This window comes from Falco rusticolus, chromosome Z (assembly GCF_015220075.1).
Source record: "Falco rusticolus isolate bFalRus1 chromosome Z, bFalRus1.pri, whole genome shotgun sequence".
In the NCBI taxonomy this organism is placed as follows: domain Eukaryota; kingdom Metazoa; phylum Chordata; class Aves; order Falconiformes; family Falconidae; genus Falco; species Falco rusticolus.
The window spans coordinates 49,661,130-49,686,620 of NC_051210.1; the positions used below are offsets into that span (position 1 = coordinate 49,661,130).

The 25,491-nt window shown below is 37.9% G+C and overlaps 1 protein-coding gene across 1 annotated transcript in view; it reads left to right on the forward strand.

The window, feature by feature from the left end:
• BNC2 (basonuclin 2) overlaps positions 1-22,323 on the forward strand; it is a 226,529-nt gene extending 204,206 nt beyond the window's left edge. Inside the window, exon 5 of the mRNA XM_037373711.1 lies at positions 21,499-22,323. Within this exon, the coding sequence (XP_037229608.1) occupies positions 21,499-22,159 (661 nt within the window). The 3' untranslated portion in view covers positions 22,160-22,323. The remainder of the gene's footprint in view (positions 1-21,498) is intronic.
• Positions 22,324-25,491: the final 3,168 nt, after the last annotated feature.

Below are 25,491 nucleotides of genomic sequence, written 5' to 3' on the forward strand. Positions count from 1 at the left end.
GTGTCATTATTCTTTCTGTGTGACTGTGAACATGTGCATTGTACTTCTGTTTATAAGCTGAAGCTTTTATTACATTGATTTTCTTCTCCCTGCAAATTTAAAACAAGAAAAGCTTCTATTAAGTCAGTTATATACAATACAAGTATCTCCATACATGCATATCAAACCATAGGACAACAGGAGGGAAGGAGCGGATGGACAGGTGGATGAGTGGATGGATGCAGAGAAGGGAAGAACTGCAATAAAAGAATGATTTCTATCTCATAGGGTCATATGAAAGCAAACAAAAATCATTTGAAGGCTGTTCTTTCTTGTCTTCAATTTTTCAAACTAGCTGCTATGTTGTAGCAAGAACAAGTAAATCTTAAGAAAATAGTTGTGCCTTTTTTCAGTAGAACTTATACACCTCTCTGTCCACTATGGTCATTTAGCCTGCTTTATCTTCTTTTATGCATGTGGGCAACTCCCTTTCCCACTGATGGGAATTACGCACACTCAGAGAGGAGAGGGTAGACCCCTACATATTTTTAAGATCAACCAGGGTATATTCTGCTAGCACTTCAAATGACATCATGCCCTAGCTATGCTGCATCAATACTGAAACAGTTGGGCTTAAACAGAAGCAGCTGGTCCTTAAACTCTTAGGTTGTTGGGGTTTTTTTATACAGCACTCTTTTTCATTCCTGAGGAAAATGTAATATAAATGGAATTTGTCAAGGTGGTAGGATAACACAGTTATTTCAAACTCGTGGATAAAAGCTGTAGCGTGTGATGATGATCATATTGTCACATAACAAAATCTCTCTGGTTCATGGACTGATGGTGAGTGATCTTTTCCTTTATTTGTGTTTCATATTTTTTCATTATGTTGTAAAAACTCAGCAGACACAGGAAGGAAATTAAACCTAGCTAAACATTTCACACACAGCTCCTTTTTCTTTCTGCCCCCCCTGCCCCCTCCCCCCCCCCCCCCCCCCCCGAAACTGATGTGGTTTGAAAGTGAATATATCATGTCATACAAAATGAAAGCAAGTTAGTGTTGAGGATACTGAGGAGCCAGAATTCACTATTTTGATGGAGAGTCCAGTCCCCAAATATCTCATATCTTCTGTTATCATTTATGAAATCCACTAAACAGAAAAATAGGAACACACGTAAGAATACATGTTCAAAATTAATAAGAAGGACAATCTAGAATGTTTGCATTTCAGTAGGATGAAACCACTGGAGATGAAGCAGGTAAAACTAAATTAAGGCTCCTTTCTTGCTGTATCCTGATAACATTTATGAGACTTGAGTTTGACAAGGGAGGCATGTGAGTCAGTGGTATAATCTACACTGAGTTTAGAAGTGTGCAACCCCTCTCAGTTCCTGAAATTGCACAAGTTTTGTTCATCAAGACTTGGTTGGTCTGTTTCCTCAAGTGGATTATGAAAAGTCAGTCAGGTACTAAGAAAAACAGCTTTGCATTCAGCATGTGAAGTAAAAAGTGGCCAGCTTTAGGGTTTAGAACTTTATGCAATGTATTAAATTTCAGCAGGAATCCATAGATAGATCATGCTAATAATAAAGTTAGGATAGTAAAGATTTATATGTTCTAAATAAGAGATGACTGTGATGACATACATAACATATTTATGAGAAAAGAACATTAAAAAAGGGAACATTTTGAAAATATTTTGTGAACTATGTAAGACACTCCTATTAAGCTGATTAAAAGCGAGCCATAAAATAAAAATCTAATTCAGGAACTTAAAATGCAGGCTGCATATTTATAGATAAAATCATTATTTACATAATATTATGAGTTATGTAAGGCACAAGACCTTCTTTTTATATCATTCCACTATTAACATTCAGAACGTGGTTCAGTTACGTGTTGCACTTGGGACAAAAGAAATTCAGTAGGCATATTATACCCTTTAATTGCAAAGATTTAAGAGTGGTTATACACTTCAAAAAATTCAAAGGTGTGGTACAATTTGTGTGCCCATTCAGGCTTGACGTTTTTATAAATTCATTAGCACTCCTGGTTTGCAACAGTTGTCTGGAAGTGCCTTGAAAGAACCAACAAATGCTCTCATGGTTCTTGATAATTCTTTCAGATACTTGAGCAAGAAACATCTTCCAAACTTCCCTGGGCTATGCATTCTTAACCAGAAGTGCAATGTCCAGCAATGTGCAGAAATGAAAGCGTATGTGCAGCATATAAAAGAAAGTGGATGAAAGAATTAAGTAAACATTTAAAACATTCTTCTTTATTATTGCCTCAAAATACAAGGTGTTTTTTTATATAAAGTTTGGCAGTAAAAGTTGAATTAATATATCATCTTTTTTTCTCAAAAACTTTTTAATTGCCCAGAAGATTTTCCCATTTGAATTGTTTTTATTTTTTGCTGATATTCCTTTTGAATACATACATTAATTTTAAAGAGAGTCATTACCTAAGTATACAATTTGTAGCTCTTCAGATTATGGAGAGCTCCTCAAAGAGAACTGGATAACTAAATTTATGTCATTGGTAACCACGAACTTATTCCAGCCACTTACATCAGTTTCACTTTAAAAAGCTCAGAAGCGTTTTACTATTAGTCGCTGTACAAGAAGTAAGAAATAGCTACCTGAAGCATGCAGTAATAATTCCTGGATAATATTTGTCATGTATTGGTAATCCATTTTGGACATATTATAAAAAATCTGTGTGATTTGATTGTGTTTTGAATCACATAATCTTTGACTAGCTAGAGAAGATCAGAATTTCTTTGCTTTGCAGGTTAAAATTAAATAATTTTTTTTTAGTGCGATCATCTTAATGAAATCAGTCCTAGCTGTCCCATAGCTTACAAGTCTTGTGAAGTTATTACTTTTATTTTAGTCATTTTATTAATTATATTACTAGTTTTGTTCTAATAATATTATTAATCCTGTTATAACTAGTTAGAGGTCTAAACTTCATAACGCTAGTCATGTTCTAAAAGAAAATACAAGCTTAAGCGGAGATAGATAACATCAGCTGATCCTTTTTGTTTCCTTTAGAGCCATCTGATACGGCTTAGGACCTTTTCTAATGCAATTATAGTTAGTCAAAGGTTTGACTATATTCCGCCAGTCCTGTACATGCACAAAACTCCAAATTGTTGACAGTGGGTGTAGCTGTTGTAAATGGGCTTTGCAAGGGTGGGGTTGCGGTACAAACTGCTGGTTAGCAGAGGCAGCAGATCCCGTCAGGGGCCAACGCAGTGCTACTTTGTCCAAAGGAGGGGGTTTTATCCATCTCACAGCTGCAACCCTCCATTGTGGAATGCATCCTGTAGCAATTTGTGTTGAGCGTTGGCTAAATCCAGCTTCACTGTTCCTACATCGTTTGTGCCAAGGTCAACTCCTGTATAAATACCTTCTGCCAGAAAGGTTGGAATATCATCTGAGGTCTGTGACTAAACATTGCTGCTCCTTGTAAATTAGGGTCAAGATAACCAGAAATTCAGGAGTCCCACCTTACACGTGTTTTTTCAACACAGGGCAGAGAAAAGCAAAGTGAAGTCCTGGCCCTTACTGTCAATGACCCAGTAATTCTGTTTTGCCTTCTCAAAATTAGACAGTATTGCTTTTGAATAGTCAAGCTCCACTGAGCCTAGTTTTTTTAAAGGGCCTTTTTTCATCTTCTGAGCTACAAGTAACATCACTCCTCAGATCAGCCTTATACATACCTATATCTTTGGTCTTTTCTCAAAGCAGAGAATTGTTTCTGTCGTGCTTTTCCTGGAAGCACTACATTTGTAAAAACCACATTTTCCTTCCATTCCTCAGCAGCCACTCCCTGAATGAGCTGTTCATCCACTTTTGTTTCTGTATTTACTTCAGATGTCCTTTCTTCTAAAAGCAAGACATTCCTGCTACATCTTGTTGCAAGAATGCCATGGAGAATAAATAGGAAAAGAGACTGTATTAAAAATTTTGTGGGTGGTCAGAAGCAATGTCATAAGGTTCCTTTTGAAGAGAAAGACACCTTTTCCAAGTATTTTTTTAGATGGAAAAGAGAGACGGGAAGAAGACATATTCTTGTGAGAACTGTTGCACTTGAATGGAAAGAATACTCCTTGTAAAGTGAATTCTATCTGGACACAGAGGTCTGTCCTGTGACTGGGGAGAAAGGGCCCCAGTGCTTAGATTCCCCTGGGATCTGCTCCCCAGCCTCATCTGAGAGTCCTGCCCCAGTAGATACTGACTTTGCCTTACAAAGAGATAGATTTGGTTGGTCCTTGAAGCCAGCACTGAGGTACAGCTGCTCAGGCATGATCCTGAGCTGTGGATGAGACATGTGAATGGGAGAAGAGAACAGTTATTTCCTGTCCAAGGAGGACAGTAATGCCCCAGTTTTATCCAAAGGTCTGTGTTGGAGAGCATGTGCAGAGCTGAAGGTCTGGAAGGTGAAGTTTAGAGCACTTGACTTCTTTGTTCCTGGCTTTCACCTTTAAGAGCCAAGACTTTTGTGGTCAAAAACACTCATGAAACAGGAGGTGGGCAGACCTTACACCTTCAGTAAGTCTTGTTGAGAAGCTACAGTTGGATCTTAAGGAGAAATACAGCCATCTTCTCTGCAGCCTTAGTGCATGCTAAATCCCTCTTTCACCTCAGAACTGGCACTATTAAAATCTGGATTTCTTAAGCGAGGACACAGATTTAGTAACAATATGTTACTGTATTTTCCTTTCTGTCATAGTATGAAAAATAAATTAATTCTTAGTGTACCTGTTCAGAGGAACAAAGCAAGAAGTTTTCACTTTGTGTTTCTGCTGCTGAAGTAGGACTATCAATTGCTCAGGTTTGCCTTTCAGTTTTCTCACAAAGTGAGAGAGAGAGTGTGTGTGTGTGTGTTCCACAAGATGGAAAAGGTGATTGAGCCCATGAATAAATTTGAAAACAAAATAATATCTGCTCATTAACTTATGAATAAATATGAGGCAACTATTGGTGCCAAGTGTGATCATGCCACTTGATTGCTAGTTAAATCAGTCCAGATTTAAAATGTAAACTCCTTGATTTCTATGGAACAAGACATCTGTAGGTGGTTTATTAAAACCTGCTGATGTCTCTAGAACTAAATTTGAGCAGATATAGGCCTCTGGGTAGCTGTATTGAAAAAGCAGATACATTTTGTCTGGTTACCTGACTTCCAGCCCTGTACAGGTGTGCTTGAATAAATTAACATCAGTTACCTATGATGAGCCACTGCATACATTATCAAGAGAGGTGAAGATGTGAGAAAGCTGCTACCTGCCCCCTGTTATCACCTCCTTGACACAACAGCACCCAGTTTTTCATCATCCTAGTGTACTTGGAAACTTCTGCAGATAACTTTTTAAATAATTATTTTCTATAAATGCACTCAGTTCTAGGAACAGATAGCTCCAAGAAATAAGATATTTCACACCACTCCATGATAACTATTACTGTATTTCCCCTAATACAATTAGCTGTCATATACAGCTTGCATTTCCTCCAATAAGAACAAGGAAATCAGTTTTGAAGACATTAGCTGTATGATGAACTATTTGTCAAGAGACAAAAGGGCTATTTTTTATACGTATTTAAAATATTAACATATTTACACCTATACGACTGTTGATGGACATAATGCAGTTCATGAAGAGACTAGCTGCACATCCAATACAGTTGTATGAACCATTAGGTTTTCTCTTGCAGAGTCACCAAGATGTGTGTCATTGATAATGTTCATATAACTCTTCCTTCCCAAGAGAACCTAGATCACAAAGAAACATTTTGTGGCAGCCCTAACAGAGCTAAACTCTTCCATGAGTAGTCATGTTGAACGCAGACTGCCTGTCGTATTGCATACTCACTAATGTGAACAAGAGAAGCAGAATTAAAAATAGAATACACAGAACTATTTTTTTCATACTAATTAATTATTTATTTACTTAAAAGAAAATAAATAAACTAAAACAAGCCCTGGTTAGTAAAGTTTGCAGGATTAGCTCTGGCGTGGAGGGAGTTCTTTTCCAACTGCACATGTCCATTTGTTTTGGGTTTGAGTTGGAGGTTGTGGTTGGTTTTTGAAACTATCTGTTGTCTTCAGTACGTTGTTCTCTTTTGGTACATAAAATGGTATCACTTTGAGAGTGAGAGTACAGGCTTTTGTGCAGTGCAAGAAGTCTCATTCTTGTGTGCAAGAAGTCTCATTCTTGTGTGAACTTGTAAAATAAATCAAGGACTTTTCAGTGACCTGAAAAGTTTATTTAAATAAACTGCTACACCAGCATTAACATAGGTGGTAAGCATAAATAAAGCATTGAAAGTACTAGCCAAAAGCCAAACATGCATTGAGTGGTATTTTCCCTTGGTATGTATTGTGACAAATAGTGTAGATGTTTGATTTTTTCGGTACAAGTTTCCCGTGTAGGTTCTATATGTTTTGTGTTTGGTGAAAGAGATATTTTGAGAAGATGACTGGGAACATGAACGCTTATTCGTAATTTCCTGGTTGCCCCTAGGTTCCCAGGAAATAACTGGAAAAAACAACTCTTCAGAGACTGGGAGAAAACCCGAGTGTTTTCCATTTACCTGAGTAAATGTAAAGCTGTTCCCTATATACAGAGACGTCCCATCTCAGAGTCTTCTGGAAGTGGGATAAACAAAACATCTACCTAAGTTAGTTCCAGCAGAGAAAGGCTCTAGCTGTTCTTTTAAACTTAACAGCAGAAAACTGTAAGATTTCTGCTATGCTGGAGGAAGCTGTACTTCGCAGTTACAAGACAGCACCAGGGCACTATTCCCAAAAGCCTGGATGTGTGAAAATGGAGCAAGACACTGCAACCTGAGATGTAGTATTCTCAGGTGGAAGAGTCTGGGGAGAAATAATGGAAGGGGGAGGGAAACACATCATGTGGCAGCAGTAGCTGGGTCTTTACTGCCCTTTGGAGTTAACAGCTGTCAATGAAGGAGGGAGGCACTAAACAGGCAGGTAAATGCTGTCATACATACCAACATGATACACTCATTTGTCAGCTGTGCTTGTCTGTCTGAAAATAGAAACTGTCAGCTGGAGAGGCAAACTTTACATCAGATCTTTCAGCCTAACCAAAGATCACTTGTAGATGAGACAATTTTCTTCTCCCCTTAATGGTGGTGGTGATGATGTTCCCCCTAGATTTGAGCCATTTCATTCATTAGAACATGAACTGAGTGATCATGCTCAGGCATATCAGAATTAAAGCTAATTTTATTTGAAAGTAAGAAAACTGGTGAGGCAACTCCTAGAAATTACGTGGGGAAAGAAAAAAATAACCCAGAAGGGGAAGAAATTACCAGGTGTAGATGACTCCAAATAGCTACAACACTGGAGGATTTTGGAGGATAGTGTGCCAGTTCTGTCAGTGTAGGCATAGGTAAACATTGTCCACAGTTGGCCTCACCCCAAAGACACAGTCCTTTCTAGGGTTTGTGAGGTCATGGGGTATTTTTTAAAGTAGATTTATGTAGCGGGCGATCAGTATAGTAAAACAAAGTTAATTTGGGTTCCTATTCCATTACTTTTTGACAAGATAAGTCTTGGCTAGTAGATCCAGATGGATTGGTTAAGAACTACAGGGAGCGTTTTGCTGTAGTCACAGATATCTGAGGTACTGGCCTGAAAGCGAGTTTGCGACAAACAGGTGAGACAGGTGTGTTCTGCACTGGAATATATCTTAGTAAAAACGTGTTACTCAGAAATGTTTGGCAATTTATGGGCCCTGGGGAAAGGAAAACCCAAACCCCAAACTCTCTAAATCTGGGATGCCTCTTCGTGGTTGTACAAGTTGCTAGTGATTAGCAAATATGACAGGGAGTAACAGCAAATTCATAACGTAGAGCCTATAATTGCAGGATTATACTGTGCATATAGTTAGAAATGGTAAAGGGGGAAGACAACCAGACTGCTGACTACTTATCTAAAGGTGATCCTGAAGGCAGAAATGTAGAGTTATCAATGAGATTTAAATACTCGACAGTGTCAGGGAGAGACTGTGTACTGTATAGGCACTGCAAGTGCGCTGCAAGACACTGTGCATGGCTTTTACTACCCCTTAATCCTCACCTGCAGTACTCACAGCCTTCTGCTTCTTCAGGAAAGATGGCCAGCTGTGCCACACATCATGTACTAGAATGCATGACATTATGCTGTAGGTACTACAGTGGAAATCACTCATTCACATCCAGCAGATACACATAAAACACTCCCAATGGCAATAGAAATATTTTAGATGGTATGTCGGGACCTGAGGTAACACAGGAATATCTCAGGTGCGATACCACCTATAGCTCTTCATACATTGGCCTTTTAATTACAAACACTGAATACTTGCTGACAGAAGTTTTGAGCCCACCACTTCTAAAGAAAATCTAAGGCTTCTGACTTCCCAGCAACATCTTTTAAATGAGCAGTTTGCTTTGTGCTAAGCAAGTGTTTTTTTTCTTTTTAATTAAGAGCTCATTTTGCATTTAAGCTTGCCCTAAAAAGCATTACTTAAAAAGATCTGTCTAAGAAATAATTTAACATTTTTGCCATGAGGCACCTGCAAGCTTCATATGAATGGACCTGGAAGAGAAATGAAAGAGTTTTAGATTTGCCAAAAATGTACACTGTCATAAAAAAGGAAGGCTTGCAGGACTTTGTTGGCATTGTGTATAAAAGGAAAGTGGTTCATTTTGGATGGGGGAGAACGGGGATAGAGAAAGAAAGGATGAGATTGTAGTAAGAAGATATTTTTTGCTGTCATTTGTTTTTGGGGTTTTGTTTTTAAGAGAAAGGGGAAAAAAAAGCCCTAAGCTGTATGTCCATGTCAAACTATATGAGTCTGAAACATAAGCTCTAAATTATAAGTTTTATAAGTTGTTATTTCCAATGTTACTGATTTTGATTCTAGTGCTTTACAAACTTTATTGCTTATTTTATTAACTAGGGAAAAGTGTTGCCCGCTTCCAGTTCAATACATTTTTTTCCTTTCTCTCCCTCTTCCTCCCTCTCTTTCCCCCCTCTCTCCTTTTCTTTGTTATGCCAAAATAAAAGAGAAATTACACTTCAGCCACTTATAACTGAAAATAGAAATGGTACACAGTTAATTTCGCTGCCTGTAAATCTTACATTGTACTTTTGTGTTTAACACACAAAATGTGGAGATAAAAATAGCCCAAACATGTATGTATGCCTGTGTGTCTGTAGATACGTGTACTGAAAGTCCTATATACAGCTGTGTTGGTAGATGAAGATATAAAAATACAATGGCTAGAAAGAGAACTTGGATTCCCACTCAGAAAAGGTAAATGAGCCCTTGTTTAAAGAAGACGATGATACATTATGCAAGACTGAGATTCAAGATTTCATGAGGGGTGGAGGCAGGCCCTGGCAGGAAGAATAACAAATCCTGAGCTGGACGTCTCTCAGGTCTGATAGCAAGATAGGGGAGCAGCACTAATTCTGCAGCCTTTTTAGTCTGTTCTGTCACAGAAGGGGCACTGCTGGGTCAGTCAGCTCACTAGTAATTGTGCTTTACAGACTTCTAAAGCAATTGGCCTAGTCAGTCCCAATTCAATAAAAGTGGAGAGCGAGAGTGAGAGCACTTTTGTTCTATTTTTTACTTGAAATTATTTCATTCAGCAGTCTGTCTTTTTTATTACCAGGATTTGACATTAGCACTCCAAGCTATATTAGCATCCATTTCAGCAGTTCAGTAATGGTATTAAAAAAACACTTAACTTCAACGGTGAATGGTTGTATGACAGTACCATAAAAATCCACATTAAAAAAAAACTTATGTATTTGTCCCTGCAAATTATTTTTCACTTGTTTAACCACTTCAAAACTACACTCTCCTGACTGGTGTTTGCAAGAGCTGTAGCAGCAGGGAAGGCTTGTAAAGGAGCTGAGGAGTAACTGCAGCAGCAATGGAATAAAGAGAAAACTGAAGACATTTAAAGAAGACGAAAAATGTAACAGGAACACACAAGCACACATACATGCACCAGAAAGACCTCTCATTTTGATTGGGTGCCTGTCATTCATCAACTGAAGTAAGATTTTAGACTCAAATCACTCAAGGTAAAATCTTTGGCATCTTCTACATTTCTGGGATTTAATTTTGAACCCAGCACTCTCCAAGCTTGGGATGGCAGCCTAACTACCTTGGCACTGCAGCACACTCATAAATGACTGCATTAGGTTCTAAATTTTGATTAAACATTCTGTAATTAATCAATGGTAGACATGAAGCAGTTGGCAAGGTCCAGAGCTGCAAAACGTTTAAGACATAAAACATTACAAAGTAATTAGAATGTGCTCCTTCAAGAGAAGGATTGCCTTCAATAAAGAGGTAAATGATAGCATCATGTTTATTGTGGACGTAGGCAGCCAGTGCAATATGATAAACTGCAGGAGATACACATATCAGTAATCATCCACATTATTAGTGTCATTAATCATAATTCTAAAAATATGACAGCAGCAGCCAACTTTTTGACCAATTTTGCCTCTGCCTGTTGGCCGTTATAACTTCACTAATAGACTGCAGAGCTCCTGTGCGTGGCAGTTTGCATTGAGAATGGAAGGTTAATTATATTTGAGCTGCTGATTCCTTCTCTCCTCGGAAAAGACTGAGCACTTTGACAATCCCAGGAGCTCACTGCTGTTAAACCAGTAAAAGTACTTTATTGAAATTTTCTTTGTTGGTCAGGAATGAGTAGATGTTTCAAATGAGATATAAGCGCCAGGCTGGGACAGCCGCTAATGTTTCTTCCAAAATAATCCTTGGACAGCAAGCTGAACTCATACTTCCCTTAGATATCTTTACACAGTCTCTTGTGGATGGGTAAAAAGTTGAGAATTTAATAACCGCTGACAATAGTATGTATGGAAGAATCTCAGAGGGTTGAAATTACCGAGGAGTTGGGGCGTCAGTGAGGGGAGGTTATAAGATAATCAGCTATCAGTTGACCTGAGAAGGGTACTTATTTAGTAATGTAAAATTACTAATAGATGAACCCTGTTGAAATGCCACATCATATTTGGTTTTATAGTTCCTCTGGTATTATATAAATAAACCCAGCATTTTTAGACAAACAAAGCAGTGGGAATGAGAATTACCATCACATTGTGACCAAAAGAAACGGTTTACATATTTGCTGTGAAACCTGAAATTATACAAACTATCCCTGGATCTGTAGACTTACTATGAATTTGAACTTATAATGCAATCAGTAGAGTCTATGAACCTTCTAAGCAAATTGTGAGATAATGTGTTGCTGTGCCACAATATCTGGGATAAAGGAATTAATTTCAAAGCAGAATTGGGGGAAGATAGCTGTTCTGATAGAGTTGTGTCTTTTTTGCATTTACTGAAACTTGAAACTCAGGAAATTCATGAGTGGGATGCCGAACTGAAAGGACTGTTTGCATAAAATCTTGCAAAATTATCACATTTTACATGACTGTTTTAGTAAAATAAAGTGAGGGATGAAAAATTCTGATTACAAAACTTGGATTATGTAATATGTAGATGATTTAGGTTTGAGAAGAAATATTAATTCATGTAGTGTGGCAACAGATTCTACCTGGATGTTGCCCCTCAGTACTTAAAGGGAAGTACAGTGAAAGACCAGCAAAATACTTCAACACACAGGAGATGAGGACCTAATGCATGGCTGCTGTGCAGGGCCTTGTGTAAAACGCCTGCACATGATAAACTTTTCCATAGAGCATGTGTAAGTTGTGGAGACAGCTTATGGCAGTTGCACTGATTGTCAGTGCTGCTGACCACCTGTAATTTCCATTGAAAGACTTTGTCATGCATATGATGACCTTCTCGTGCATGTAATCATTGCTACACTGACTTAGTTCAGTTAGGAAATATTCCGTCAGATAAATCTTTCTATTCTAAACTTTCTCAGCCAGCCCGGATATTAGACAAGAGTGCTGGATATTTTGTAATGAGTCTGTTTTGCTTCCAGGCAGCTAGTAAAGTGAGAGGTTGAAGTGTTGCAACACAATTTTGATAATTTCTGAGTAACTTTGGCAAGTACACCAGTGGTTGTTCTTTTTGTTTGTAATATCTTTTGATCTTTGATGGACAACAATAGTAATATATTAAGAGTGCGACATGACCTCGATGCTTCTGAGCACACACAGCTGTTGTGAAAGTGTAATTCTGTTCACACCGTAAGGACCGTCTCACTAAACACCTCAACAGGTATGTACTGAATTATTGGGCCTTTCAAGAATCCTGAACCTGTCAGATTTTACATTAAAAATTATTTGGTAGCAAACATTGCCATCAGATATCAGTTTCACGTTTAACCTGAGTATTTACTCACACAGGGAGCTATCCTGCCTCCCCAAATGCCATCTCTGCATTAACATTTTTTATGCACTCCATGGCAATGACAAATTGTTTTCTGACTCTAACTGTGGATTAAGTATGCAAAAGGCATGTTTGCCACTGCCAACAAACCAATAATTCTCACTAACATCTTCAGAGTTACAACATTTATAAAGTTGCAAAGTGGAGTAAACAAACCATCTGTTTGGCTTTACCATATATGTCATGCTCTCTTATTAGCATATTACGATTCATTTAGTAAACAAATTTGGTGATTTCGTTCATGTCAAAGTTAGAGGGAGCTTGAAGATGATTAACATTCCTGGGACAGGCACATTAATACATTGCTTCCTCTGCAAAGTTAAATGGCTTCTCAGGAGAATCACCCCTTGTTGACAAGATGAGACTGTCAATTTTGTTTGCCTGCCACATTAGGGGCCGTAAGGGGATGGGAAGCTCTGAGAAAGAGGAGCAGTGTAGGCAGCATAATTCACAGCGAATTGAAAAAAGAAGTCTAATTCTGATAAATGGTCGACCCCAATACATCCTACCTGTTATTACAACAGACGTGCCGTATCTGTGCAGTAAATTAGTTAAACCCCTAAAGAGTTTGATGGGAGCTTATCTTCAAGTGAATAATTTGAGTGTAGAGGGAGCTGTCTTCGTGACCAGTGTGAGTGATTTGTTTCATATTGAAAGGATTGAAATGACTGGGCTCCACATCTTTAATTTGCAAGAACTTGCTTGTCCTTTATTTCCTGTATTTAATAAGCACTGTTTTTTTTACTTTTTTTAATAGGTGCTGAACTGTATTTTACCTTTTGGATTTTCTTCCTATGAAAGGTTAATATTTTTCAGATTCTATGCAATTTAAAGCCTCAAGAACTGATGTTATTACCCCAATTGTTCATAATGCTGTGGTTTCATTAGGTAGTATAGTATTTTGTTTTCACTCATTGTTCTAAACCTATCACTACTTTTCCCCTTACACTTAGAGGTAAACTAAACATGATGAAATGCATGGAAGGGCTAGTGCACAGGCTGAAACATTGACCCTGTCTAGATAAGTGTGAATTCTGTAATTTAGGTCAGATCAGGATTTCAAACCTTTATTATCTTTGCTCAGATTTATGGATATTTTTTTTTCATTGGAAAAAAAAAAAGCAAACTGTATCAAAGACTGCTGATAGAGTGGCAAAATTAGAACAGTAACTGAGAAAATAATTTCTTTAACAGTTTCCATTACTAATTAAATTCCAGGAACTGTTTTATTGTTGACTCTCTTAAGTAAATAGGGAGAATGATTGCTGCTTCTTTCTTGAAGAACTATCAGAATTAAGGCCATGTCTTTTCTCATAAATATGTACGCTGTTATATTTAGCCATAGCCTTACTTTCTGGTTCTTTGATTTTTGCTGCATGAAACTCAGCACTTTCAGTCTGCAGAGATTCTGAGAAAGCATAAAATTCTGAGTTTACTTTCTATTATGATCTGTTACATTCTCAGCCTTTCTATGAGTTTCAGACTTAAATAAGCAGGAAAGGAACATGAAATTGAGGTAAGACCCCGGTACTTTGCTGTATTAGAAAACTGCATTAATGATTAAAGTAATGTGAAATTTTTAAACAAAACTGTAAATCTTAATTAACAGCCTTTGAGGTGAAGAGAAACAAAGAGAACTTTGCTATAACATTTCATTATAGATAAAAACATAGGCTGAATACTGAGCTGGACAGGTGTAGAAGAAGTTTCATGGCAGGAATGATGAAAAGTTTAATTGTTTATGGTATTTTAAACCAGATTGGCAGAGTTTAGTTTTAGACAAGGTATAGCAGAAGGATAGCTCGTATGGAGCCTGCACAATCTGAATGGTTGCTTCCGTATTGAGCTTTAATAAGAGGTTTGCCAATCTGTACATAAACCACCAGACAGATGTGTCCTGGCCTTTCGTTTTTTATAGAATCTTCTTCAAACTGCTGAAGATCGTGCTGTTTCAGGTTTCATAATCCAATATTAGCACCTGTATTCTTTAAAAAAAAATAATAAATTTACTATTACCTGGAAAGAATATAATTTAACAGAGAAGAATTTAATGTTTACTTTTAACTCATTAGGTCTTCAAATAAATTCTATTGCATTATTTAATGCTGGGATCACTTACTGTATCTTAAAGCAAAGCTGCCCAAAGACTAATGCCCCCCTGCTGTGACCTCCAATATGTGGTTTCTTTGCAGTGTCAGAATGATAACGCTGGGTGGTGTTACTTTGGCAAATCATGTATTTGCCAGAAAAGGCATTTTCAGAACATTTGAAGTATAAGAGATTGGGGTATTTTTTTGTTTAGAAACATAGGAAAAAAGGATGTGCTGGGATACAACTGGAGATGTTGAAATTATTAATTTCAGAATTTTAATGAACAATACAGTGGGCTTTGGTGTTAGAGTGAGATTTTCATCAGGGAACTTTGTCACTTACAGTCAACCAAGGAGGCACAAGAGGCCAATAGCTAGGATATTTAACTGGGATATCAGTTGGCTTGGCCTTTCTGTCTGACTGCATCAGGGACTGGAAAATGGGTTTCTTTAGTCCCTAATAATTATGCTGCTGTTTCATTCTCACCCTCTTTTTTCTCTCATCTCCTTAATATTTAAGTGTAATCACATTTTTCGCTTGATAAAAAATGAAGAAAATAGTGCTTTATGTTTCAGTTTCAACAACCTGCCCAGCCCTGCCCTGCCCTGAAATTTGACCAACACATTCCAACAATTTTTTTATGCAGTTAGTTTTGTGCTCTGTATAAGACTTGAATTAAAATAAAGAGTACTCTTTATCATCCAAATTCCCTAACTGCGGTGCATGTCAGAGATAAAGTTTTTCCTAGTGCAGACAGGACTGCAGCCATGGGTGCATCCAAAGCTGGCTTTGAGTCATGCATAGAAATCGTGCCAATTTCTATGCCAGGACAAATTCTACTCTCTGATAAATTCCTCCTCACTCACTTCAAAAAGAAATAAAGAGACTGACTAAATAAAAATAAACTAAAATAAAGCGGCCGCTACTTTTTTTTTCCCCAACAAATAGATAGTAAGTTAACAAGATCATATTCATTGACAAGCGTAGAAAGAAACTGCTGAGGGGAACCCACTCTGGATTTATGAGCTGTGTAAATGGCATGTACGTTTAACTGACCATATTTCCTAGGCTTATAGTCCCCTTTCTTCTGTTGATGTGTAGTGCATCTCTCACTAGAGGAGCTTACTAGTAGTAGGTGGGGTGGAACCAACAATGAATTCTAATTATGGAAGAATACTTCCATGAACTTCACAAGGGAAGGAAAATACTACCGCCAGTAGGATCATGGCCACAGTCAGAGAGCTGCTGTAGTGGCTGTAGCCCTCTGCCTTGCACTGCTACTGAAGCTCCTGCCTGAAAGGCCAATGGTGAATTAGCGGAGATACCCGAACCACTTTGCTACAGCCACAGATTTCATGTGTGTCATCATTATCATCTTTACAGCAGCACTGATCCATTATTAAGATCATTGAATTCAGAAGGCTGAATTCACTCTGGTGAGGACTTCCCACACACTTTTGCCCACCGTATGTCTAGCTCCTGAATAGTAACTTGAAAGGAGAATGGTAATTATGTGGAAAAATCAGGCATTCTGGGGCTCCTAAAACAAACCAGACTTTGCTAAAACTTCTTGCCACAACCAGCCAAATACTCTCCTCATTTTTAAGGGTACATGGTACATAGTACAGAGCTAAACAGATGTTTGGACATTCTTTGGCACACATAGTATTTTAATTTCTCACAATTAACCTTCTTCACTGTCCCTTGTTGCCTAGGATGGGACGGATCTGGTAACTGGAGCTGAGTGAGATATGCCTTTAGTGAAGTTCTTTTGACCTCTTATTTCTGCCTGGAAAACTTAATTCACCAATTGTCTTTACACAATATTTCCATTGCCAGGATCAAATGTCCTTTTGGTAGCTGATGTACAAATAAGTCTAAGAAGTCCAGAGTCATTCAAAGGATTTTATTAGGTCAAATATTTTATCTGTACTGCTGTCATTCATTTAAGTTCTTCAAGTTTTGTCCCTGCAAATACAGCAGCAGCTGCAGTGCAAAGGAGACCAGAGATGGCCTTAAATGAGCTAGCTTAGGTACAAGGAGTAATGTAGCAATGGCAAGCTGAAGCTCAGCTGTTTTTGGCGTATCTTGCTTTGTGATTTTTAAGCTGTTTGATGGCAGTGTTCATCAACTGGCATAAATTACTCTGCCCAAACTGTGCCTCAGCTTACCCAGGGAACAGTGTTTACATGTACCTGGCAGCAGTATTCAGAGGAGGAGAGGAGCAGCAGTGTTGTAAATCATCAGGGAACAGAACAGCTGAAGCAAGAAACTGCAGGTGCCATGGAGGGGAGCAGATGAACGGGTGACAAGGCGGCTAGCACTGGCTGCAGTCTCATGGAGAACTTGCTAGGATTTGGGAGTGACAAAACAGGGGAGAAAGAGTTGGATTAGGATGGAGTATTTCAATTTGGTAGGAGAAGGAGGTCTGGGAACTACTGGAGCAATTTAAGATGGCTGAATGAGTACATTTTCCAGGAAAAAAAGGCAAGAAAGATCAGCATTGGATGAGAGGAGCAGTTAAGTTTATCAAAACAAAGAGAGTATAGGCTTGGCCAATATTTGTAATGCTGCTTTTTTCTTCTTGTGTCTCTCTGCCAGTGTTTTGCAGCTACTAGGTCAGAGTACGGGTTGTTGGCCACATACAATTCTGCCTTTCCAGCTGAATGATGGTCTTCATAGCTTCATAGTAAATCATGCTTCATTTCTGCCCATAAACTCAATCCTATTCTATTTGGCTATTGCCAGTGCTTGCCTTTTCCCAAAACACCTCCCGTTTTAAACTTTCCTGGTCTGTACTGCTTCTCTTTTTAGTCTGCCTTTACCCATACTCTTCTTAATTCCATGTTTTTGCTTATTGCTCTTCTGTTCTTCATAGCCATCCTTACATACATGAGCATGTTCCTTCTACAGAGAACTCCCTTGTCATCTTTTCCCAAACAAACCTTGGGAATGCTGCTGTCAGCCCTGAGAAACACCTTCTTTATGCAGGGCACTGTTCAAGCAGCACCCTGCACAGGATGCTCAGCCTGCACCTCAGGGTGCAATGCTGCATTTAGTTGTGTAGTAGATGGGAAAGGGGTGCAGGGTCAAGCTCCGCACACTCTAGACCGGTGTGTCTATGAAAACATACTTTTCCTTACCTCCTATCCCCACGGTCATTCAGCTACTGGAAATGTGTGTTGCTAGTTACTTCAGAATGCAGTATTCTCAATTCTGGCAAGATTTTAGTCCCCGTGAGTTGTCATAAGATTTCAAAATGTCAGTGTCCAAATAAATGAAATTTTTCTCACAATTCTTTCCTCTCATACCTACCAGAATGTTTTTGCATATGATATTTAGGGAGAGTATTAAACACAAGCGAAATAGATTAAGAAATGAATGTAAAAGAATCAATTCTTTTGAACTGTGGTTGCATAATGGAAATCGACTGCTATGAATGAACCTATGTTCAGAAGTTATGAACAGCAGAGCTAATGCACTGCCATGAGTTCATCTTTATTATTGCATTACACCTGAATCAATTGATAAAGTAGCTTCTTTTTAAGGCTAGGAATGGCACTTAATTGAATAAAAGTCAATGTAATTATATTAGGAGAATCCAACAGTACTGCTGACAGCGGAAAAGGGACACTACTGAGCAGAGTGCCAGAACTGGTCCGCACATTTCTGCACATCGTTTGCCTGACAGATATTATGGGCTGGTACATACTTTAACTAGATTACTGATTGCCACTGCTGTAAGTGAGAATTGAATAAGGGAGGCATCTCTTCTTATCAGAGCATCAACAAGGTTTGGATCTTTAACACTGGTCTTTCTCAGAATGGCCTCTGTCCATCTGGGGCTCAGTGGCCCTTATTTAACATGGTAATTTACTCTTATATCTTCATTCAGTGAATGCTGAAGTTATTTTCACTGCATGCCTGGCTGCTGTTTTTCTCAGCAGCAAACCAAGAAAACAGTAAGCGCAAATGGGCGGAAAAAACCAGTTACAGTTATCCTGACTAGTTCCTGCACTGCAGCAAATCCCCGTACCACAGGAGTGAGGAGGGGAGAGAGGGGGAGAAATCATAAGAAGAAAACACATGAACACTTTACGAGTAGTTCACAGTTAGCATTACGATGATAAGCACAAATGTGCTTTTATGGTCATGTAATAACGCTGGTCAGTGTGGACAGGCTTTCACAGTAAGCGTTTCCTGTACTGCACTTAGCAACTTTACATGGAGTTGTACGCCATCTGACACCAGGAAGGCGAGGGACTGTCAGTACTACTGTTTATCATTCATGTATGTGCACACTGCATGCATCTGTTCAGAACTCATTTGTGGATGATAATGGGGGTGCTGTGAATATGCTTTGATTAATTTGCTTTATGTTTTTCATATTGTGTGGTTGAGTTGGTACCCATCAGGACAACAGTATAAGTGAGATTACAGCTGACAAAAAACAGTTTCACCGTCAAGACTTTTTTTGAAGTCTGTATTTTATTGGTTTCAGATATTGTTTTCTTTTGTCTTTATTTTTTTAAAAACCAGATATGTCTGGATTGGAATGTGAATTTGTTCTCTCTCTCTCTCTCTCCCCCCCTTCCCCCTTTCTTTCTCTCTTCTCCTCTCTTCTCTCTCTCTCTCTCTTTTGTGATCTCAATTTAGCAAAAGATTAGAAAGCTGATCTTATCACAAGGTAAGCTCAGCCTTCCTAAGTGCAGTGTGGGGATATGCATAATGACACTTCTGTGCCTCAAAAAAGCAACAGTGCTATACTTGCTTGTGTGAAAGGAGTATTTCCCATGTGACAGAAAACCAAGGAATACTCTCCACTTTTTTCCACCCTTGCTCATACCTCTCAACTGTCTCTCAATAGGAGAGAAATTCGTTCTAGATCCCCCCTTACTGGAATAATTGCATTCCAAGCAGACATGAGTCAATTAAACTGCAGTTCAGTATCAGTTTGATGTCAGAGAACAGTTACCTGCATTTGCAGGTGAGTGGGACGAATTGCTTCTATTGCTGCTATCTTTATTTATTCCCGTAAGTTATGTGCAACAGCTAGATGAATCACAAAGTGAGTGATAGAAAATCACAGAAATTAACTCCATGTCTATTTATTCTTCCTAAATTTGCATTTTCCTTATTTATCTGCATTGTATTGATGTACCATGTTTGGGACTTCAGCTGGTTGAGAGGTATGTTTCAAAGGGTTTCTTAAAACAAAAGCTTCAATAAGGAACTATTGCTAATAGCTATTGTTCCCCTTTTCCCTTTTTTTGTTACTGTAGGACCTGAATGTCTGTAAAATATTTTATCATTGTTATGTCTCCCTGTGCCAATCTTATACCCAGTGCTTTTCTGCAAATTAAAAGTATTCCTATGCTAAAACTCTCTCTTTCTCTCTCTCTCTCCTCCCTGACCTCCCACACCCACCCCACACCCCACCCCCACCCTCCCCCCTTCTTACTTTTCCTTCCTACATTTGGGCTCTGATCTGCAATTTATAATGGGCAGACAGATTGGTGAGTCTGCATGTTGTAAATTGCGGGTTTGGGTCCTTAGCTTGCAAAGAATGTTACGCAGTAGAACTTCGCTAATTCTTTTTTTACTGACTTGAAAATCCAGTCACCCTCCAAAGAAACTAAATATTTGTCATTTCTTCACCAATGGTGCACATTCTGAATACTGAACCATAAAGTTTTCTAATACTGAAAACTTTAAACTGATTTCTTATTATTAAGCACTTTGAATAAATTAGCATGTTCTGTGGTCAGAGGTCTTTGATGTCTGTCATGTTTGTTGGTTGCATTGTTAATTCAGAAAATGCAGTTTTTCAAAGAGGGTTTCCTGATACTACTGCAAATCAGTGAGGTTCTACTGCAATGGATGAATAAAGCCAATGTCAAAAGTGGAGAGTAGAATGCAGTATTTAAAATAACCCAAAGACGTACATTGTTTGCAAATGTAGAATTTTATTTCTCTAGAACAAAGGTCCAGATCCTGTGAAACACTCGAGAATACTTTAACTTGCAGCTTTTGGGATCTGGTCCAAAGACCACTGACGCCAGTGACAGCTTTTCCAGTGTCTATTGAGCACCAACGGTGACTTTACCACATACCTAAACCAAAACCCGTGCTTAAATTTTGATTGATTTGGGACAAAATTCTTATAGCCATTAGTAGGGGGCTTTTACTGGAATTTACACTGCTTGAGTAAGTCCGCACTGCATCAGAGACAGTACTGGGAAGAGTTCAGGGAGGAGCGGCAGTGCCATCCCAGAAGGATGGAACCAGTCACTTTGCCTAAGATGTTTGAAAACTTACATGTAGATTTCAGAGACTTGTTCTCCTAAACCCTCAGATCTTCTCCATCTTGGTTTGGCCTGATTCTGAATCCCTTTATACCAGAATTAAATTATCAGAATCAGGACCTCTGACTATGTATCATTCAGTTACTTTTATTTTTTTCTCCTACTATAATACACTTATGTAGTTATGTGAGTACATATATATATATATATATGTATAAAATATATATATGTATGTATAAATATATAAGAGTATGTATCTAGAGATAGACATAGACACAAACACACAGAGATATTCCATATATTAATAATATTTTCTCTTGAAGCAAGGCTTTTAGGAAGGCCAGCAGGGATTCAGGAGCCAAGAAGAGCATTTTGCATTTTCTGCTAGTGCAATTTATTATTTTGTAAATATAAAAAAAAAAGGCTGTAGCTGCTGTGAGGGGCTAATGTTGAGGAGCAGTAGCTGAAGAGAAAAACAATATGGGAGGGGGTAATTTGCTTGATCTCGTTTGGTTTTATGTTACAATTTGTTCACTTATAACAAGACTGAATTTTCCAATAATCACAGATAGGGGATATTTTTATGGTAAATTATTGATAAATGAGAATTTGGATTTGGTTCTTGATGACCATTTGTTTAATCAAAAATACTGTACATTTTTCCTTTTCTCCCTTCCCTCTTCCTTTCCCAGACACAGTGCTAACATAAATCTGCACCGTAAACTGTTGACCAAAGAACTGGATGACATGGGCCTGGACACCTCACAGCCTTCTCTTAGTAAGGACCTCCGTGATGAATTTTTGGTGAAGATATATGGTGCTCAGCATCAAATGGGGCTCGACATAAGGGAAGACACCTCCTCACCTGCTGGTACTGAGGATTCCCATATGAATGGGTACGGCAGGGGCATGTCGGAAGACTATATGGTCCTAGACCTGAGCACCACCTCCAGCATCCAGTCCAGCAGCAGTATTCATTCTTCAAGAGAATCTGATGCAGGAAGTGATGAGGGCATTCTCCTGGATGACGTCGATGGGGCAAGTGACAGCGGGGAATCTGCCCACAAAGCAGATGCCCCTGCCTTAGCTGTAGGTATGGGCACCGATGTCCCAGGATCCCTCATGTTCAACAGTGTTTCGGTGAGCAACGGTGGGATAATGTGTAACATTTGCCACAAAATGTACAGCAACAAGGGAACCCTCAGAGTGCACTATAAAACAGTGCACTTGCGAGAAATGCACAAATGCAAAGTCCCTGGGTGCAACATGATGTTCTCCTCTGTCCGTAGCCGAAACCGGCACAGTCAGAACCCCAATCTGCATAAAAACATTCCCTTCACTTCAGTAGATTAGTTCAAGGATGGACACAGCATAATGCCAGCTCTCAGAGAGGGCCCACCACATCTGGACTGCCATACACAGTCTCCCTTTTTATATATATATATATATATATATATAAAAAATATACATATATATATAATCTTTTTCTTTTTTAATGAAAGAAAGGAACACCAGGTGCTTTTTCCCCTTTGTTGGCTGTTGGTTTATTTTTTTCCTTTTTTTTTGTTTTTGTTTTGTTTTTTTGCTTTGTTTTGGGTTTTTTTGCATAGAAATGAAAAGGTGGGATGTTTAATTTGGGGGAAGAGACCCTTCATGAAAAAAGCAAACAAAAATAAAAACCAAACCCACAGAAAACCTGCAGTTGTCCCTAGTTCTGTTAGAATGTTCTTGGTCATCTCCAAAGAGACAATTTGTTCTACCCATGACTTTTGCCTGAAAAAAAAGAACAAAAAACAACAACAAAAAAAGCGCAAACAAACAAAAAGAGAAAAAAAAAACAATCTACTTAGTTGTCTTTGTGTCTTCTAAGCATTGGGGATAACGTTCTACTAAGCATGGCTGTTAACACTTGTATATATATATTGAGCCTTGATAGGCCTATGATGTAAAACAATTGTATTGATGGTGGTTTAACTCTTATTTTTTTGCTTAATTTTTACAGTTACATTCAGCTGTTAGATAAGCAGGAAAAATAGTTTGCTGGCTAGTTCTACTCATTTATGTTAGCTTTAATGCACATTTTTAAAAGAACCACGGTCTTGTTTTAACTACCTGCTAGATATAAGTAATACAGAGGTGCTGGCATGCTTTACAGTACCCGATCTGATACAGTTTTTTTGTCTTGTACTATTACATAAATCCAGTCATGCACTTTTTCGTACACTACAAGGGGATGTGTAATAATATCCATGCTTTTTTTTTTTCTTAAACTATTGCCATATTTTCAGTAAGTGTCTTTAAAAAAATACACTTAGATAAAAGTGGTCTGGTCAGTATGAGGGCATGAATGCCAAACAAAGAGTATTAGTGTTTAGTGTTAATACAAAAGTGCCAACTTTGCACACGTTTTGAAAAAAAAAAGAAAATGTAGTTATTCACCATAACCACAGTTGTAGTTTTTGGACTACAGAAAAAAATACTGGGGAGGGAAAAGGGATAAAGTGAAATACAGAATTATTGGTGCTTTTCTCAAGTGCCAATTATTACTAGAAACAATAGTGCATCCTTATATACTGCATTACATAAAAGAAAAAAGAACAGAATTGTGTCATGTGAATCAGTGGAAACCTTTCTTTTGTCAAACATGCATAATATTTGGGGATATAAATGCTGGTACTACTTGTCACAGAACAAAGATGAATATAATTTTGTGTGCTTCTTACTATGGCCTGGATTTTTTGTGGTGTTTTGAAAAAAAAAAAAAAAAAAAGGAACAGGGAAATAATGTTAACTATGTTGTTCTGTAAAGTTGTCTTTTTTGCAATGGAAAGTGCTATAGTATGATTAAGGCATGTTTTGTAGAAACAATCAAAAGAAATTAATGGCAGAAGCACTTAGAAGCTCTGAAAACATATGCTGGACTTTTTATTGGGTAACTTTCCCTTTGGATAAATTAGAGGCCAGAAAAAAAGGATCTCTAGTTGTGTTAGTATTTTGCGTTTCACCCACATGGTTTGTCAGAAAGTACAAAAGGCCAAGAAAGACAGTGAGCGAGAGAGCGAGCATGAATAGGAGAGAGAGAAGGAGCAAGCAGATGAGAAAGGCAAAGAGAAAGAGGCTGTCCTCTAAATCGTTTTTGTTTCCAGTGTTTACACGTGTTGCTTGAGCTGGTAAACCACACTGGCAGCCTGAGTTACCACAACATACTGACTGAGTGATGGTATTTACTTAAGTTCGGTCTACAGCCAAAACTGTTAGGGTGTGTGTTGTAGACTCTTTTCTTTACAAACACAATAAGAGTAACAAAAGCAAAAACAAACAAATAAAAACCCAAAGGGATATTTCAGCATACAATAAAATATTCCTTCAGTGAGAATGTGTTCCTTTTCTGTATTTACTGACCCAGAACATTATTCTTCTTAGCTAAGATTCAGAAGTGCTCCATTGTTTCAGCTTGTTGTTTTGATTTGCTGTGCATTTTGATTATTCTTACCTGTATGTCTGCTTGAGTACGTAATTCCTGTTATGTTTTTTAGAGGAAACTCTTAATATGGTTTTCCTCTTTTTTAGAAATCTTTATGCATTTCAGTGTTCTTGTTTCCAAAAGTAGAAATCGATAGCTAATAAATCAGTATTTCCAATTGTAGAAAATAAAAGAAAAAAAATCTTTCTAAATGAATTCTCACTACATTCCTATGGGTTACAAACCTCTAATCATTTTTTTGATTCTGTACACTGATTAAGCTCTGAAAACTTTTGTGGATCCCATAGAAACTGTAAGGAAAATTTACGTTCTGGTTTTACAAAAGAAACTTTGTAGCAAAAAGCTAAGCAGTTTCACGGACATTTTTTCTTTCATCTTTTTTATTTTTCCTCAAAGTCTCAACTACTTTGCCTTGTTAAATTGAGTGGAGAGATCTGCTTTGCTTTGTTTTATGTTGTGCAAGCTTGGTGTGTTTGTGAGAAAGGGAAATTAGAACAGTAAAAGTGCATTCTTCTAAAACACATGGACGTTTGTAGTGTTATCTGTACTGCACTCCCGTCCCTCCTCCCAAACTATTAGAAACAACTAAGATGGAAAGTCTAAAAAACAAAACAACAAAAATTGAATGATATCTACAGAAAGAAAACCCCACTGTTTTGTAGTATGTACGGTATAAATAAATATCATTTTTAATGAAAAACATATTTGAGGTATATAAATATTTCCTCACTGAATGAATCACTGTTCTGCATTCTCATTTCACTCTGTTTCTGTTAGAGGTCAAATGGTTTTGGTAAACTTGTTTGGAAACTTAAACATCATCAGTAGATAACTTCAGCAGATGAATTACATAGGAAAAAAATCTGTTTATTACACAGAATGAAAAAAGACAGTCTAAAAAGTAAAGAAGCAGGGAGAAAGTTTCAAAAACTGTTAGAAGCTCTGCAATCCTAGTTTTATGGCATCCTAAACTTCATTCAGATTTTGTGTAAGCCGTGTAGGAGATACCATCTCTGTCTTGTGGACAGAATTATTGCTCCCTGATATTTCTAGGTGAATCAAGTGGTTTCTTCAGTGCTAGTGATACTAATGTCAGAACAGTCTTTGTTTTAGAAGGGCACATAACTTACATTTAATTGAATGGCATTTCCCTCCTTCCTACTTACCATGCATCTCCATGAGAATCTGTATTTATCAGAAT